Source organism: Neolamprologus multifasciatus, unplaced genomic scaffold, assembly GCF_963576455.1.
Source record: "Neolamprologus multifasciatus unplaced genomic scaffold, fNeoMul1.2 chr03_unloc_1, whole genome shotgun sequence".
Taxonomy (NCBI): Eukaryota; Metazoa; Chordata; class Actinopteri; order Cichliformes; family Cichlidae; genus Neolamprologus; species Neolamprologus multifasciatus.
This window is the reverse complement of record NW_028181971.1, coordinates 1241000-1255707: the sequence shown is the minus strand read 5'-3', so window position 1 is coordinate 1255707 and position 14708 is coordinate 1241000. Positions and strand designations below refer to the sequence as shown.

At 40.8% G+C, this 14708-nt stretch overlaps 1 protein-coding gene across 6 annotated transcripts in view; it reads right to left on the bottom strand.

Moving 5' to 3' along the window:
* Positions 1–1726: 1726 nt before the first annotated feature.
* The window catches only part of LOC146490533 (protein NLRC3-like), a 133633-nt gene continuing 120651 nt past the window's right edge, over positions 1727–14708 (bottom strand). For all 6 annotated transcript variants that reach the window (XM_085153070.1, XM_085153067.1, XM_085153068.1 and 3 more), the window contains 2 exons: positions 6899–6945; positions 1727–6751 (listed from right to left, as the gene is read on the bottom strand). In XM_085153070.1, the coding sequence (XP_085009196.1) occupies positions 6213–6751; positions 6899–6945 (586 nt within the window). In that variant the 3' untranslated portion in view covers positions 1727–6212. The remainder of the gene's footprint in view (positions 6752–6898; positions 6946–14708) is intronic.

Sequence of the window (14708 nt, the reverse complement as noted above, 5' to 3'; positions counted from 1 at the left end):
TGGCTTCCTGACTCCACCCCAGTCAACAACAGGAAGTGTTTGAAGTGCAGGAACAAACTGAGGCTGTGGTCAAACAGGAGTTTTGATCTCCTCGCTCTGACTCTCACTGCGGCCCCCGCTGCTGTGTCAACATGTGTGCCATAACCCATTTGTGCTAAACAATGATGGAAAGTGTTATAAATGACTTGTTGGCCTCTGATCTGTCACAAACAGCTGAAACGTGTCTCTCATGAGTCACATGAAGGTTTTTGACAGAAAGGACAAAAAGTAGCTGCAGTCAGTTTGTGTCATTTTTATATTTATTCATCTGGGAGAAAAATCTGAGGGACATTAAAATGTGTTTTTCAACAGAGACAAGAACATAAATATAACAGAACAGGTAAATGAACATATTTCAAGTAAACAGCTGGACTGATCAGGTCCAAACACACAGTGATAAACTTGTCAAACAGCTGTCATATCTTTATATATAAGCTCTTTATAAATCCTGTTCACTGCAGTCTGTTTACTAATAATGTCAAACTGTTAGAAACACAGAAACATCAGAATCGTCTTTGTTCACATAAACCTGTCTGGGATCCTTTGTTGTTCTTTTGATGCAGAGTTACATTATAAATATAAAGAGTTATTTCAGAGTCTCATCAGTTTTCCTACATGTCTTTATTGAACACATCAGCAGGGCTGAAGCTCTCATGTTAAACACACACTGATCTATGGACACGTTCATGTGTTTCTAACAGAACCAGGCTGTTATCAGCCCTGCACTAACATTATGTCACACACACTGAATGTAACAGTGACAGTTTACATCATCACACAATCAGCTGTGATTGTTTCACTGTCATCAAACTAGTCAACAGGAAGTAGAATCAATAGAAACCAATCATTTACTGACAGCATGTCTGATGGAAATAAGTGCAGATTATGTATGAAGTATAACTGCACACAGTAACTGTATTACAATAAGGACTTAACAGCGCCCTCTGCTGGAGTGTTTCAGTACTGCGTTAACTAGAATACACCACCTCCTCCTCCTCCTCACACCACCTGCTACAGCTCTACTCTTCTATGACTACAGTCATCCACAGCACTGATGTGAGGTCACATGGTTCATATGTAAGGAGCACAGAGACGTCCTAGCAGCTGACCTCAGGTCAGTTTAATGACTGTGAGCAGCAGCTGTGTCATTGTCACTGTGACAGGGAGACACTCTCAGACACAGCGCGCATGTCAGCTTGTTCTCATGCAGGAGGATCAGGAGCTCCATGTTTGTCTTTCTGTTTGAATCATGATGTGTTTGTGCCATCAGAGTCTGTCATGAGTACTCAGGGTTTCACAGCAGCTCTTCTGAATGCTGACGAGGACTCCAACCTCATGTTTCACCTCTCTGAGCTTCTGATGTCTGTGAACACTCGTGTTTCTTCTCTGGGCTCATCTGGACAAAAACACCTTTCTGTGTTTGGCTCCAGCCTCATTCTGACTGACAGGAAGTGTGTTATCCATGAGCTGCACTTCTGTGAGAAAGTTTCCTGCTGTGTTTCCTGTCTGTGGACAAACACGAGTGTTTCAGCTGAGGACTTGGTTCCTTCCACCTGTCCATACAGGACATCACGCTGTCTTTGTTTGATTTCTCTGACTCGTGTATTATGAACTAAATGTATCCTGATACACACAGAGATGGATGAGCAGAGGTCACATGATGAAAGAACAAACATGGAGTCTTTGATTTATTTAGATATTTATTGATGAATGCAAACAAACCCTGACACTGAACCATCGTCCAGCTTTCACAGAACAAACCTGATCACATGACCTGCTGACCCAAACAGTGAAAAGCTCCATGGCAACAACAACAAACAGCCTCACATATGTTAACAGAGGCTGTTAGAAGCACAGAGTCTTTACAGTCTTTCTCCTGTTTGTACACAGATCTCTGCACATCTTCATCACAGTTACTCACAGACGTGCAGAGTGTGTGGATATCAAAGCTAAGTTTCCACCATGTTTGTAGTCTGTACTGGGACTCATGGAGCATCTCTCTATGAGCACTCAGTGCTTTAACCAGTGAGTCCCAGTTTAACCAGCAGCCTTCACACCACACATCACACAGACATGGAAACTTCAAACCCTCAGACTGAAGACACCATCAGAAATAAATAGATTGTGATGAAGATGAAGAACTGGAACAGTTTGCTGTGGTTTCTTCTGTTCCTGTCAGAAATAAGAGTCTGGCAGCACTTTGCTCTCCTTCCACATGTTTAAGGAGGAAGTGAAGAAGAGCGAGTGAGTCGTCTTCCTCTGTGGGCCCAACATCAGGCAGCAGCCACGTATTTTTAAAAACCCAGCACACTGCTTCAGAAACACTGAGTCCAGGTGACCAGAGTCATGTGATCAGTGAGGTCTTCACTCAGGACGTCACAGCTTCAGGACCTGATTCAGAGGTTTATAAGGACGTGGATCATTGGTGCTGATGTTGTGTGAGAGCTGGTGAACCATGGGGAACATAAATAACAACCAGGCCATCAGCAACTCTACCCCCAGCTCTAAAACCTACATAATACACTATACATATAGTTATATAGGTTATAGTATGTTATATATAAACGTAGCTGAAGCAGTTTAATTTGTAGCTTCACGCTGCACTTCATATGTTTGTCCACCAGATGGCAGCACAGAGGCCTGTGTTGGAAAGCTTTGAGTAATGAAGCGTTTTCAATCCAAGCTTCAGAAAGCTTCATGTGGTCATTGTTGGGTTCAATATTGAGGAGGGTTAGAGGAGGTAATCAACTTTCAAAATAACAACACTGATCCGGCCAGGTGGAGTCAAACGATGATTTAATGCACGCGTGGGGGGACCACCGCCGTACGCAGACAGCGCCGATCCCCGACTTACAGAGCATAAGCAGATGCTTTATATACCATCAGGGCTTAAATTTAATACGCCCCTTCAACGTCAATCAGATACAGGTCATACATAGGTTTCAAAACCACAAAGACTTTTAACACAGTTTAAAATAACATTGTCTCCGTCTCCACAGCAGATGCTTCCTGTCAGCCTTCTGACTTTCACTTCTCGTCTGGAACACCAGACCCACACCCTGCAAGAAACTGTTCCTCTTTTTGCAGAGACAATTTTGCAGTTGCAAGCAAACATGACTAACCTCTCACCTATAAATGAGTCTATGTACTGTGTGTGTGTGTGTGTGTGTGTGTGTGTGTGTGTGTGGCTCGACCTCACACGAACTTTGTCTTATGAGAAGAGAGGCCAATTCTCATGTGCATAATAACCTAACTGAAACTATATCTGTAATATGTTGAATAAAGGTTTTAATCAAATGAGTGCCCCTACTTCAAAGCTTAATAAAAAGATATAAATGACTAAAAGATAACAATGAATAACCTGGTTATTCAAATAGCATCCTCCCAACAGCTCCTCAAAGTACCTTTCACAAGCACGCTCTGCAAAAGCCTGCACTTCCTGTCTACTTTGGCACAGAGTGTACTCAGAGTTAGGCCTTTCAGAATCAGCACATACACATTTAAGATTATAACAAGCATTCAAAAGCATTTAAGATCATTGATTTAACTCAACAGTTTAACGTGGTTATAACTGCACCTGTAATAAAGGCTAATTGGGTACCGATATGTTTAAACATCTGAATGCAATATCAATGCTGTAGATTATGTTATTAATGTTAGTACTGCAATGGTAATGATGATGATTATTAACAATAGCAGTAAAATAGTTTCCCTAATCCCCACATCATCAAGGAAGCAACCAGGAAATATCTGCTGTGTGTAAAAACAGCAACACAAGAATCCAGAATGAAGACAAGAAACTCAAAGCTCACACACAAAACAGGTGGAGCTAATTTTGTGACGTGTTTCTGTAAAAACACCACAGAAGTGCATCATCAAAGTTTCCATGTGAGCTGATGATGCTGCTGCAGAGTTTCTGTGAACCTCCTGTGACCCCGCCTCCTCATACAGAGACATCTTATTGCTCTTCAAACTGCATCACGTGGACACATGTGATTGTGTATTGTAGTATTGATCCCAATGCTGGTATTAGTACTGGATCAATAACACTGGATGGATGCGTTCAGCATGAGCTGTGTTACAGACAAACATGGAAACTGACAGGTCTGTGTCATTCACAGTCTGTAACACTTCTAAACAACAGAGGCTGACCCAAGTGCCTCAGAGCCAGGCACGCTCACATCACAGCTCTCTAAATAAGCCAGTTTCAAAATAAGAGCTGAAAGCTGTGTTTGCTTGTGTTAGCTTATTATTGTGGAGACTAACATTCAGTGATCATGTGTTCAGACTCATAATGATTACTCTCAGAAATCCTGATCTTTGTATTTACTGTGTGTTGGATCAATAACTGAGATTCATCGTATCACACAGCTGTGCTGCTGCTGCTGGTGATGTCAGCACATCTGGAACAATACGAGGTATCTGCTACCAGACTGAGCAGGACGTGAGACCTGTGGACTGTTTAAAGCTGTCCCTCCACAGCTCACTCAGACCTGATCCACACCTCAGTGATATTCTCTGACTTCCTCAGTAGAGACAGAAACCATTCAGATCTGGGACGATCAGCTGACTGATGATGTCACACAGACTGTGTTTTTCAGGAACAGTGATTCTGATGTGAGCCTGCTAGCTGACAGCAGACCTGATGAAACCACATGTTCACATCTGTGAGGACAGACTGGACTCTTTGACTGCACCTTGGTTCTCCTCAGAGGTCTGTACAGGAGCATGTCCACCCCCACTGAAGATCTCAGTCACTGTGAAACATAGAAAGCTGCTTGTGTAGCCTCTGCCTCACATGTAGATACAGCTACAGGTTTCTCTGTCAGTCAGACTGAAACAGTGTCCTGATGCTGCATCATTCAGCTCTGTGCCCCAGTCAGCATCACTGTGAGCTACCAGTGTCAGTGTTTCTGCCCTTTTCCTGTAACACTACACTCAGCACAGGCTCAGCTGCTATCCAGTGTTGGACTTTGGCTTCAGCTGCTGTGATAGATCCTCTAACATAGATCAGCTCTGCTACATGTTGTTAGATAAGTGCAGCTGCCTGTCATGTCCTGATGTTTCTCTGGGTCAGCAGCTTCTCCATCAGAGGTTCACATGGAGCTGATCCAGTATCTCCAGTAACTGTGTTCTGTGCCTCACTGGTTCATCCTTCTGTGTGACGTCAGTCAGATGTTGAAGTTAAACTCTGTAATCTTCACTGTGTCACAGAGTTCAGTGAGTCCCGTTATTCACAGTATCAATCAGATCATCAGAGAACAGCTGATCAGCAATCAGTGGTGCCAACAGCACCTCCTGTGGTGAGAGGATGCAATAATGCAATGTAGCATTTTTACACTCAACACTTCCAGTCATGGAAACTGTCTGTTGGATCTGTTTGACGTTGCTTTCTTGTGTTGCTTTCTTGGTTAGAGTTCCTCACAAATGTCCAGATTATTCTTCTAATGAGGCGTCGACCATGTTTTCAGTTCTTTGGAAGAAAACATCGCCCTTTGCCATCCTTACTTTTCTTTGACTTCTTCAAATGCAGCTGAACTCCAGCTGGTATTTTATTGGACTTTGCAGCTGTTTCTGGTCATCAGTTCATTCCTGCAAACCTCTGAACCTGAACAACAATGATGCTGCATTGCTGGCTGATCCCAAAAGGTTGATTCTGTTCATCTGGACGTTTTCAGAAACGTTTGCTCACTGATCAGGTGACTTCTTCAGTCTCAGCTGACTGCAGCTTTACAACCTTACAAACAGCACATTTGCACAATGACTGAAAGCAGCAGCAGCAGCACCTGATATATATGATACTAATATAATACATATACATATATAATCCATACTAATGATGAAGGAACTGAGCTCACAGTCCATTGTTCATTCAGTGAACTACTCAGTTTATTTTGGGCCTCAGAAATGCTCACTCTGTTTGTACATCACTGTCAGCAATAGACTCATTCTGCTGTGTGGACAGGAACACATGTGACATCACTTCCTGTTTGTTTGTGACTGAAGAGGAAGAAGTTTACAAGGAATCATTTAGAAGAGTTTCAAACATCAACTGATTGAATCCATGAATCTGAAAACGTGTTTGTGAGTGAAAGAGACAGACATGTACAGACTGAACTATCTGTTCAACAGTCAGAGTGTTTCTGTAACAGGAGACACTCTTTACACCCCACTCAGCACAGGGACACTGAGGAACCAGAAGACCAGAACTCAAACCCAGGATAAAGAGTTTGAGTGAATGTGGTGTTGAAGGTGTGGAGGTGGATCAGAGAGTCAGAGGAGACTCTGTAGAAGGACAGAGTGCCAGCAGGACAGTCCACATACACTGCTGCTCTGTTAGAGACAGAGGAGGAGGAGGAGGAGGAGGAGGAGATGTATGTTTGTATGTTATTGTGCCTGACAGAATCAGGACCATTATAATCACAGAACAGACTCCAGGACTGATCATTGTATCCAAAGTCACAGTCATAACTGCGTCCTTTCCTTCTGATGCTTCTGTAACTCACTGATATATAAACGTTTCCTCTCCACTCGACCTCCCAGTAACAGCGACCAGTCAGACCATCTCTACACAGCAGCTGATAAAAACCAAATCTGTCTGGATGATCAGGATATGACTGAACCTCCTTCACACGTGTCACCTTCCTGTTGTTGTCAGACAGTTGGAGCCATTTGTTCACTGTGTTTGTGTCGATTGTGAGTTGACAGGAATCTGATGGAGAGAACAAACACAATCCAGCTGCAGTTATTGATCATCATCTGTTCATTGATTGACACTTTGATGATGACTCCTGACATGATGAAGATGGTTGAATGTGTGCTGCTTTGTTTTCATGAATCCCATTAAAAACACACTTACACTTCCTCAGACCTGGTCTCAACCATCGGACTCCAGCAGGCTCCACCCTGAAAGGAGGAGGGGGGTCAGAGCAGCACAGTCAGCATGCACACATGGACATTACATGGCTCTCATACACACACTGTTACACACTGAGCTCAAAGCTCGGCTCCACTGTTTTATTCAAAGAAATCTACATTTATTTATCAGCACATTTAAAAACAGCTTGAGCCAAAGTGCTGCACAGAGTAGAGAGAAAATAGGAAACATACACAGTAATTACTATAAAGACTCGTCAGAATTGAAAGCTACAGAGTACAAATGTGTTTCCAACCGGGTTTTAAAAATGTCGAGTGTTGGTGACGACCTGATGTGAAGGGCGACTGTTCCAGAGTTTGGCTGCAGCGATCGATAAAGCTCACCTCTGTTTTTACGTCTAGTTCTGGTCAGAAGCTACTTATCTGCAGACCTGAGGGCTCGACTTGGATTATTTTGTTAAAGAGAGATAAGATGGAGCCAATCCATTCAGAGATTTAAAGACAAACAACCAGATCTGGAAGTGGATTCTACCACGTACTGGTAACCAGTGGAAAAAGCTGGAAAAAGCTGGTGATGGGTCGTCTAGCACAGACCCACCGCTAAAACCAGACAATTGATGAGGGAGAGAACTGTGACAGCGCCGTTCCTTCACTTGACCTCAGTCGCTCTCGTCTGCTCCCTCGTAACACTGCTCTTTATTGAGGTTACATGAATATGCATAAGTTCATTAACATATGACGTCTTACACAGGTATGAACAAAGAGTACCAGTCTGTGCATAGTGTAGGTGTGTGTGTGTGTGTGTGTGTGTGTGTGTGTGTGTGTTCCAGATGTGACCCTGTGACCCCAAAGCTGGTGCTAAGAGTCCAGTGGTCCCCCTAACAAAGGGCTCTTATACTTAACCAGACACAGAGTAGGTGTCCTCCTACACCAGGGGTCTCAAACTCGCGGCCCGCGGGCCAATTGCGGCCCGCAGGACGATAGTTTTTGGCCCCCACCTTAATATGAAAATTTAATGTTAGTTTGATAATGTATGACACTTTACAGTGTTGTGTGCGGAGCTGAATTAACCCACCAATCAGGGTGGGATCTGGATCTCAGGGGACACCAGCCGGGCTTGATGCAAGCAGGGAAACATTTCTCAATGAGTAAAAGTTACAGCAGCGTTGCCCTGGAGTGTTTCTTTCTTTTCTGTGCCTGGCTGGCTTCCTCCTTTCTATTGGGCAAACGCGGACATTCGCCCCAGCGCGCTGCATTCACAACACTTCAAAAAAAGTTGTTTTTTTGAAGTTGCTGCCCAGCGGGACATTATACGTATATAGATTTATACACACGTCAGTGGGAGTTTTAGTTATTTTTTCACAGAGAGAGATCTCATATTAACTCTCAAAGTGACGCGTAGGCGGCGGGATAAAATAAAAGTAATGAACTCAATGCAGCCCAATTTAGTCTGCAGTCACATAGCGACACCTGTTCATCGGCAAGAACAGTCCCCGGTAACCCGGATGAATTATAGGGTCGCAACCAAAGAGAATAATGCAGCAGTCGAAGCCACGTGGTTAGTGAGATGATTGCTAAAGCAGGGAAGCCATTCACAGAAGGTGAATTTGTCTAAAAGTGCATATTGCAGGCTGCAAATATAGTCTGTCCGGGAACGAAAGGTCAGTTTAGCAACATCAGCCTTTCTGCCAACACCGCAGCAGATCGCATTTCTGACCTGTCAAGTGACATTTATGACCAACTGTGTGAGAAAGCCAAATGTTTCAGTGTATACTCAGTCGCTCTTGATGAGACCACAGACATCACCGACACTGCCCAGCTCCCAATGTATGTCCGTGGTGTTGATGACAGTTTTGAAGTGATGGAGGAGCTGCTCACAGTAATTCCAATGCATGGCCAGACCACTGCTCAGCAGATATTTACAAGCTGTGTGATGCCATTGAGAATGTTGGTTTGCCATGGAAGAGGTTTGTTGGAATAACAACAGATGGAGCGCCATCAATGACAGGGAGGAAAAATGGACTGGTGGCACTTGTTCAAAAAAAACTGGAAGAGGAAGGCGTGGAGGAGGACATTGCTCTGCACTGCATTATCCATCAGCAGGTTCTTGCAGCAAATGCCTGAAGTTTGACAATGTGATGTCTATTGTTGTGAAATGCATCAACCAAATCAGATCCAGGGGCTTAAAGCACCGAAGGTTCTGTGCTTTTTTAGAGGAAATGGAGTCAGAATATGGGGATGTGCTCGACTTCACTGAGGTACGTTGGCTCAGCAGGGGAAATGTATTAAAGAGACTTTTTGAGTTGAGAGCAGAAGTGAAGCCTTCATGGAGAAGGATGGAGTTAGTGTTCCTGTGCTAACTGATCCCAAATGGCTCATGGACTTAGCTTTTCTTGTTGATATAACACATGAGCTTAATGTACTGAACAAGACGTTACAAGGCCAGGGGCAACTTGTCAGTGCTGCCTATGACAACGTGAGAGCATTCTCCACAAAACTTGCGCTCTGGAAAGCTCAGCTCTCTCAGACAAACCTTTGCCATTTCCCAGCATGCAAGGCACTCGTGGATGCAGGCACACCATTCAGTGCTGACAAGTATGTTGATGTCATTTTGAGGCTACAGGAGGAATTTGATCACAGATTTGCTGACTTCAAGACACACAGAGCCACCTTTCAAATTTTTGCGGACCCCTTCTCCTTTGATGTGCAAGATGCCCCTTCTGTGCTTCAAATGGAGCTCATTGAGCTGCAGTGCAGCTCTGAACTCAAAGCAAAGTTCAGGGAGGTGAGTGGAAAAGCAGACAAGCTTGGACAATTTTTGAGAGAATTGAGCCCTAGTTTCCCTCGGCTTTCCCGAATGTTCAAGCGGACCATGTGCCTTTTTGGTAGCTCATACTTGTGGGAAAAGCTCTTCTCCACTTTGAACTTCAATAAGTCCAAGTACAGGTCCAGACTTACGGATGATCATCTTCAAGACATACTGAGGGTCGCAACTGCTTCCTCCCTCAGGCCAAATCTGGCTCGGCTATGCAAGAGGAAATGCTGCCAGGTCTCTAGCAGCAAGGAGTAGGCAAGAGAAGCCATGTTCAGAAGAACAGTTCATTTTCTACAGTGTTCCACTCATGTTCAGAAGAAGGTTATAGAACTGTTAATACAGACATTTCAATCTAAATACAGCAGATACATAAGACTGAAAAAAACACATAAGTTCACTGATTAAAAATATCTTATTATTATTTTATTTATGTATTACAGATTGATTTATTTTCTTATTAATTCTTCATTTGTTTATTTATTTTTCATATTTTGTGTTAAAAAATAAAAATAAAGAGATTTGAGAAGATTGGAATTTTTTAACCATGCCTTTCTTGTGGAAAACCTAATGCGGCCCAGCCTCACCCAGACTCTGCCTGCAGCGGCCCCCAGCTAAATTGAGTTTGAGACCCCTGTCCTACACCATAAATCAGTAAGAGAGGGTACGACCTCTCTCATGGCCCCAAGTGGTGTGTGCATGCCAGAGCACTCTGGAAGGCACACAAAGTCTTTACAGACTATTAAGGATCAAACCTCTATCATTATGCAATCGATTATACAACTCTAAGCATATATGAGTAAATATTTCTAAGCATAAATGACAATCAACAATATAAACCTTACAGATGGTTTTAATAACAGAATTCATTTGTTTCTCAGATGAGAAAGAGCTATCGAGAAACACTCCTAAATCTTTAGTTCTTAACTTTTCCAGTGGGCCAAGGTCAACATTATCTGCTAATGCTAAATAGGATGCCGCTATTAACTAATGCTAATTTGATGTGAATTAGCATTATGCACTAATGCTAACATTGACTTTTTAACAATGTGAGTAGCTAATGCTAACACTCTTTTACCTAGCATTGCAACATCTGAGCTGCTAATGCTAAGTAGACCGCCATTAGCAACTACGTCTAATTTAAGGCAAATACGCATTAGAACCTAATGTTCATATCGTTTTCCTTTGCTTTATAACAATGTGAGCAGCTACTTCTAAATAGCATTAGCTAATAACAGGAGTCTAATTTAATGTAAGTTAGCATTAATTCCTCACATCGTTATAATGCAAATGAGGCTAAGTATGCTGCCATTAGCGACTAATTCTAATTAGGGGTGAATAATTATTACCAGCTAATGCTAATATCGTTTTCTCTTCCCTTTTAACAATGTGAGCAGCTAGTGCTAGATAGGCTGATGCTAGTAGCTAATGCTAAAGCTAAAGCTAATTTGATGTGAATTAGCATTACATTAGTGAGGAGTTAATGCTAAGTAGACTGCCATTAGCAGGTAATGCTAATTTTAGGTGAATAGAAATTGGCAGCTAATGCTAATACCATATTTTCTTGCTTTATAACAATGTGACCAGCTAATGCTAAGTAGGTTGCCGTAACAATGTGAGCAGCTAATGCTAAGAAGGCTGCTGTTATTAGCTAATGCTAATTTGATGCGAGTTTAGCATTATCGGGTAATGCTACCACTTTTCCCTTCCCTTTTAACAGTGTTTGTAGCTAGTGCTAGGTAGGCTGTTGTTAGCAGCTAATGCTAATTTGATGTAAATTAGCATTATATTAGTGAGGAGTTAATACTAAGTAGACTGCCATTAGCGGCTAATGCTAATTTTAGATGAATAGGAATTGGCAGCTAATGCTAATACCATATTTTCTTGCTTCATAACAATGTGACCAGCTAATACTTAGTAGGTTGCCGTTATTAGCTAATACTAATTTGAGGTGAATTAGCATTATCCGCGTATGCTAACAAAGTTTTTTCTTACTTTTTAACAATACGAGTAGCTAATGAGAACACTTTTTTTATTCAATTTTAACTTTTCCCCTGCGATGTGAAGAGTTAATGCTAAATAGGACGCCATTAGTGGCTAATTCTAATTTTAGATGAAAAAGCATTAAAAGCCAATGCTAATACCATATTTTCTTGCTTTATATCAATATCAGTAGCTAATGCTAGGTATGTAGCCATCATTAGCTAATGCTAATTTAGGTGAATTAGCATTAGCCACTAATGCTAACAATGTTTTTGCCAACTCTTTTCCCTTGCATTATAACAATATGAGCAGCTAATGCTAAGAAGGATGCCATTGTTAGGTAATGCTAATTATTATGTGTGTCAGCATTATCCGCTGCTGCTAGCAATGTTTTATGTTACCTTTTAACAATATCAGCAGCTATAGCTAACATTACTTTCATTTCAGTTAAGCCTATTTAGCATTAATTAACTTCATTTAGCATTAAGAAGTTTGTGCTAAATAGGCTACCATTAGTGGCTAATGCTAATTTTAGGTGACTAAGCATTGGCAACTAATGCTTATACCATATTCTCTTGATTTCTAACAATGTGAGCAGCTAATGCCAAGTAGGTTGCCGTTATTAGCTAATGCTAATATATCTAAAAATGCTAACAATGTTTTTTCTTATATTTTAACAATGTGATGTGTGTTACCGTTAATAACTATTACTAACTTGATGTGAATTAGCATTGTATTAGTGAGGAGTTAATGTTAAGTAGATTGCCATTAGTCGCTAATGCTAATTTTAGGTAAATAGAAATTGGCAGCTAATGCTAATACCATATTTTCTTGTCTTATAACAATGTGACCAGCTAATGCTAAGCAGGTGTTGTTATTAGCTAACACTAATTTGAGGTGAATTAGCATTATCCACTTATGCTAACAATGTTTTTTCTTACTTTTTAACAATACGCCATTAGTGGCTAATTCAAATTTTAGATGAAAAAGCATTAACAGCTAATGCTCATACTGTTTGCTTTGTAAGAATGACAGCAGCTAATAATACGAAGTCTACCGTTATTAGCTAATACTAATTTGAGGTGAATTAGCATTATCCGCGTATGCTAACAAAGTTTTTTCTTACTTTTTAACAATACGAGTAGCTAATGAGAACACTTTTTTTATTCAATTTTAACTTTTCCCCTGCGATGTGAAGAGTTAATGCTAAATAGGACGCCATTAGTGGCTAATTCTAATTTTAGATGAAAAAGCATTAAAAGCCAATGCTAATACCATATTTTCTTGCTTTATATCAATATCAGTAGCTAATGCTAGGTATGTAGCCATCATTAGCTAATGCTAATTTAGGTGAATTAGCATTAGCCACTAATGCTAACAATGTTTTTGCCAACTCTTTTCCCTTGCATTATAACAATATGAGCAGCTAATGCTAAGAAGGATGCCATTGTTAGGTAATGCTAATTATTATGTGTGTCAGCATTATCCGCTGCTGCTAGCAATGTTTTATGTTACCTTTTAACAATATCAGCAGCTATAGCTAACATTACTTTCATTTCAGTTAAGCCTATTTAGCATTAATTAACTTCATTTAGCATTAAGAAGTTTGTGCTAAATAGGCTACCATTAGTGGCTAATGCTAATTTTAGGTGACTAAGCATTGGCAACTAATGCTTATACCATATTCTCTTGATTTCTAACAATGTGAGCAGCTAATGCCAAGTAGGTTGCCGTTATTAGCTAATGCTAATATATCTAAAAATGCTAACAATGTTTTTTCTTATATTTTAACAATGTGATGTGTGTTACCGTTAATAACTATTACTAACTTGATGTGAATTAGCATTGTATTAGTGAGGAGTTAATGTTAAGTAGATTGCCATTAGTCGCTAATGCTAATTTTAGGTAAATAGAAATTGGCAGCTAATGCTAATACCATATTTTCTTGTCTTATAACAATGTGACCAGCTAATGCTAAGCAGGTGTTGTTATTAGCTAACACTAATTTGAGGTGAATTAGCATTATCCACTTATGCTAACAATGTTTTTTCTTACTTTTTAACAATACGCCATTAGTGGCTAATTCAAATTTTAGATGAAAAAGCATTAACAGCTAATGCTCATACTGTTTGCTTTGTAAGAATGACAGCAGCTAATAATACGAAGTCTACCGTTATTAACTAATGCTAATTTGATGTGAATTAGCATTATCCGATAATGGTAACTCTTTTCCCCTGCATTACAACGACGTCAGGAGTTAATGCTAAGTAGGCTGCCATTAGGGCTTAACTGTAATTAGGGGTGAATAATTATTAGCAGCTAATGCTAATACCATTTTCTCTTTCCTTATAACAACTTGATCAGCTAATGCTAATTTGATGTAAATTAGCATTATATTAGGGAGCAGTTAATGCTAAGTAGGCTGCCCTTATTAACCCTTTAAAACCGGTAGGAGCGGGCACGCTCTGTTTTGCGTAACTATTTTTAAATCCCGGTAGCTCTGCAACCACGTGAGCTAGCGCAATATTTTTTTTTGCATATGAAACCTGAGGAGTTGTACTTACATCTTATGCTATCAGCTTGTCCTAAGTCACAGTTTCCTTCCACATATAGCTTTGCAAAAACTGCATAAAAAGCGCTTGCAGCAACAAAAACATAATATTCCAGAAACACGCTTTGCCGATCCGATCAGCTGTTTGTAACACTTCCTACATTGGATTAGACGCGCGAACTATCGCATGTCCGCCATGACCTGCCCGAAACCGGAAGTGACGTCATTTTTGCGGAAATGTAGTTTTTTACGGTCCGGGCCTCAATGAGCCTATACTGGTGTTTTTAAAAGTTATGTTTGACTTTATGACTTTCTGTATCGTTTCTGGGATGCTTAGGACTCATATTGCACTGCTGGAAATAGTTTATTTTGATGCATATGCTGCTTTTTTGCAAATTTGCACTATAATATTTATTTTCGTTTTTCCTGCAGTGTATAAAAATTGGT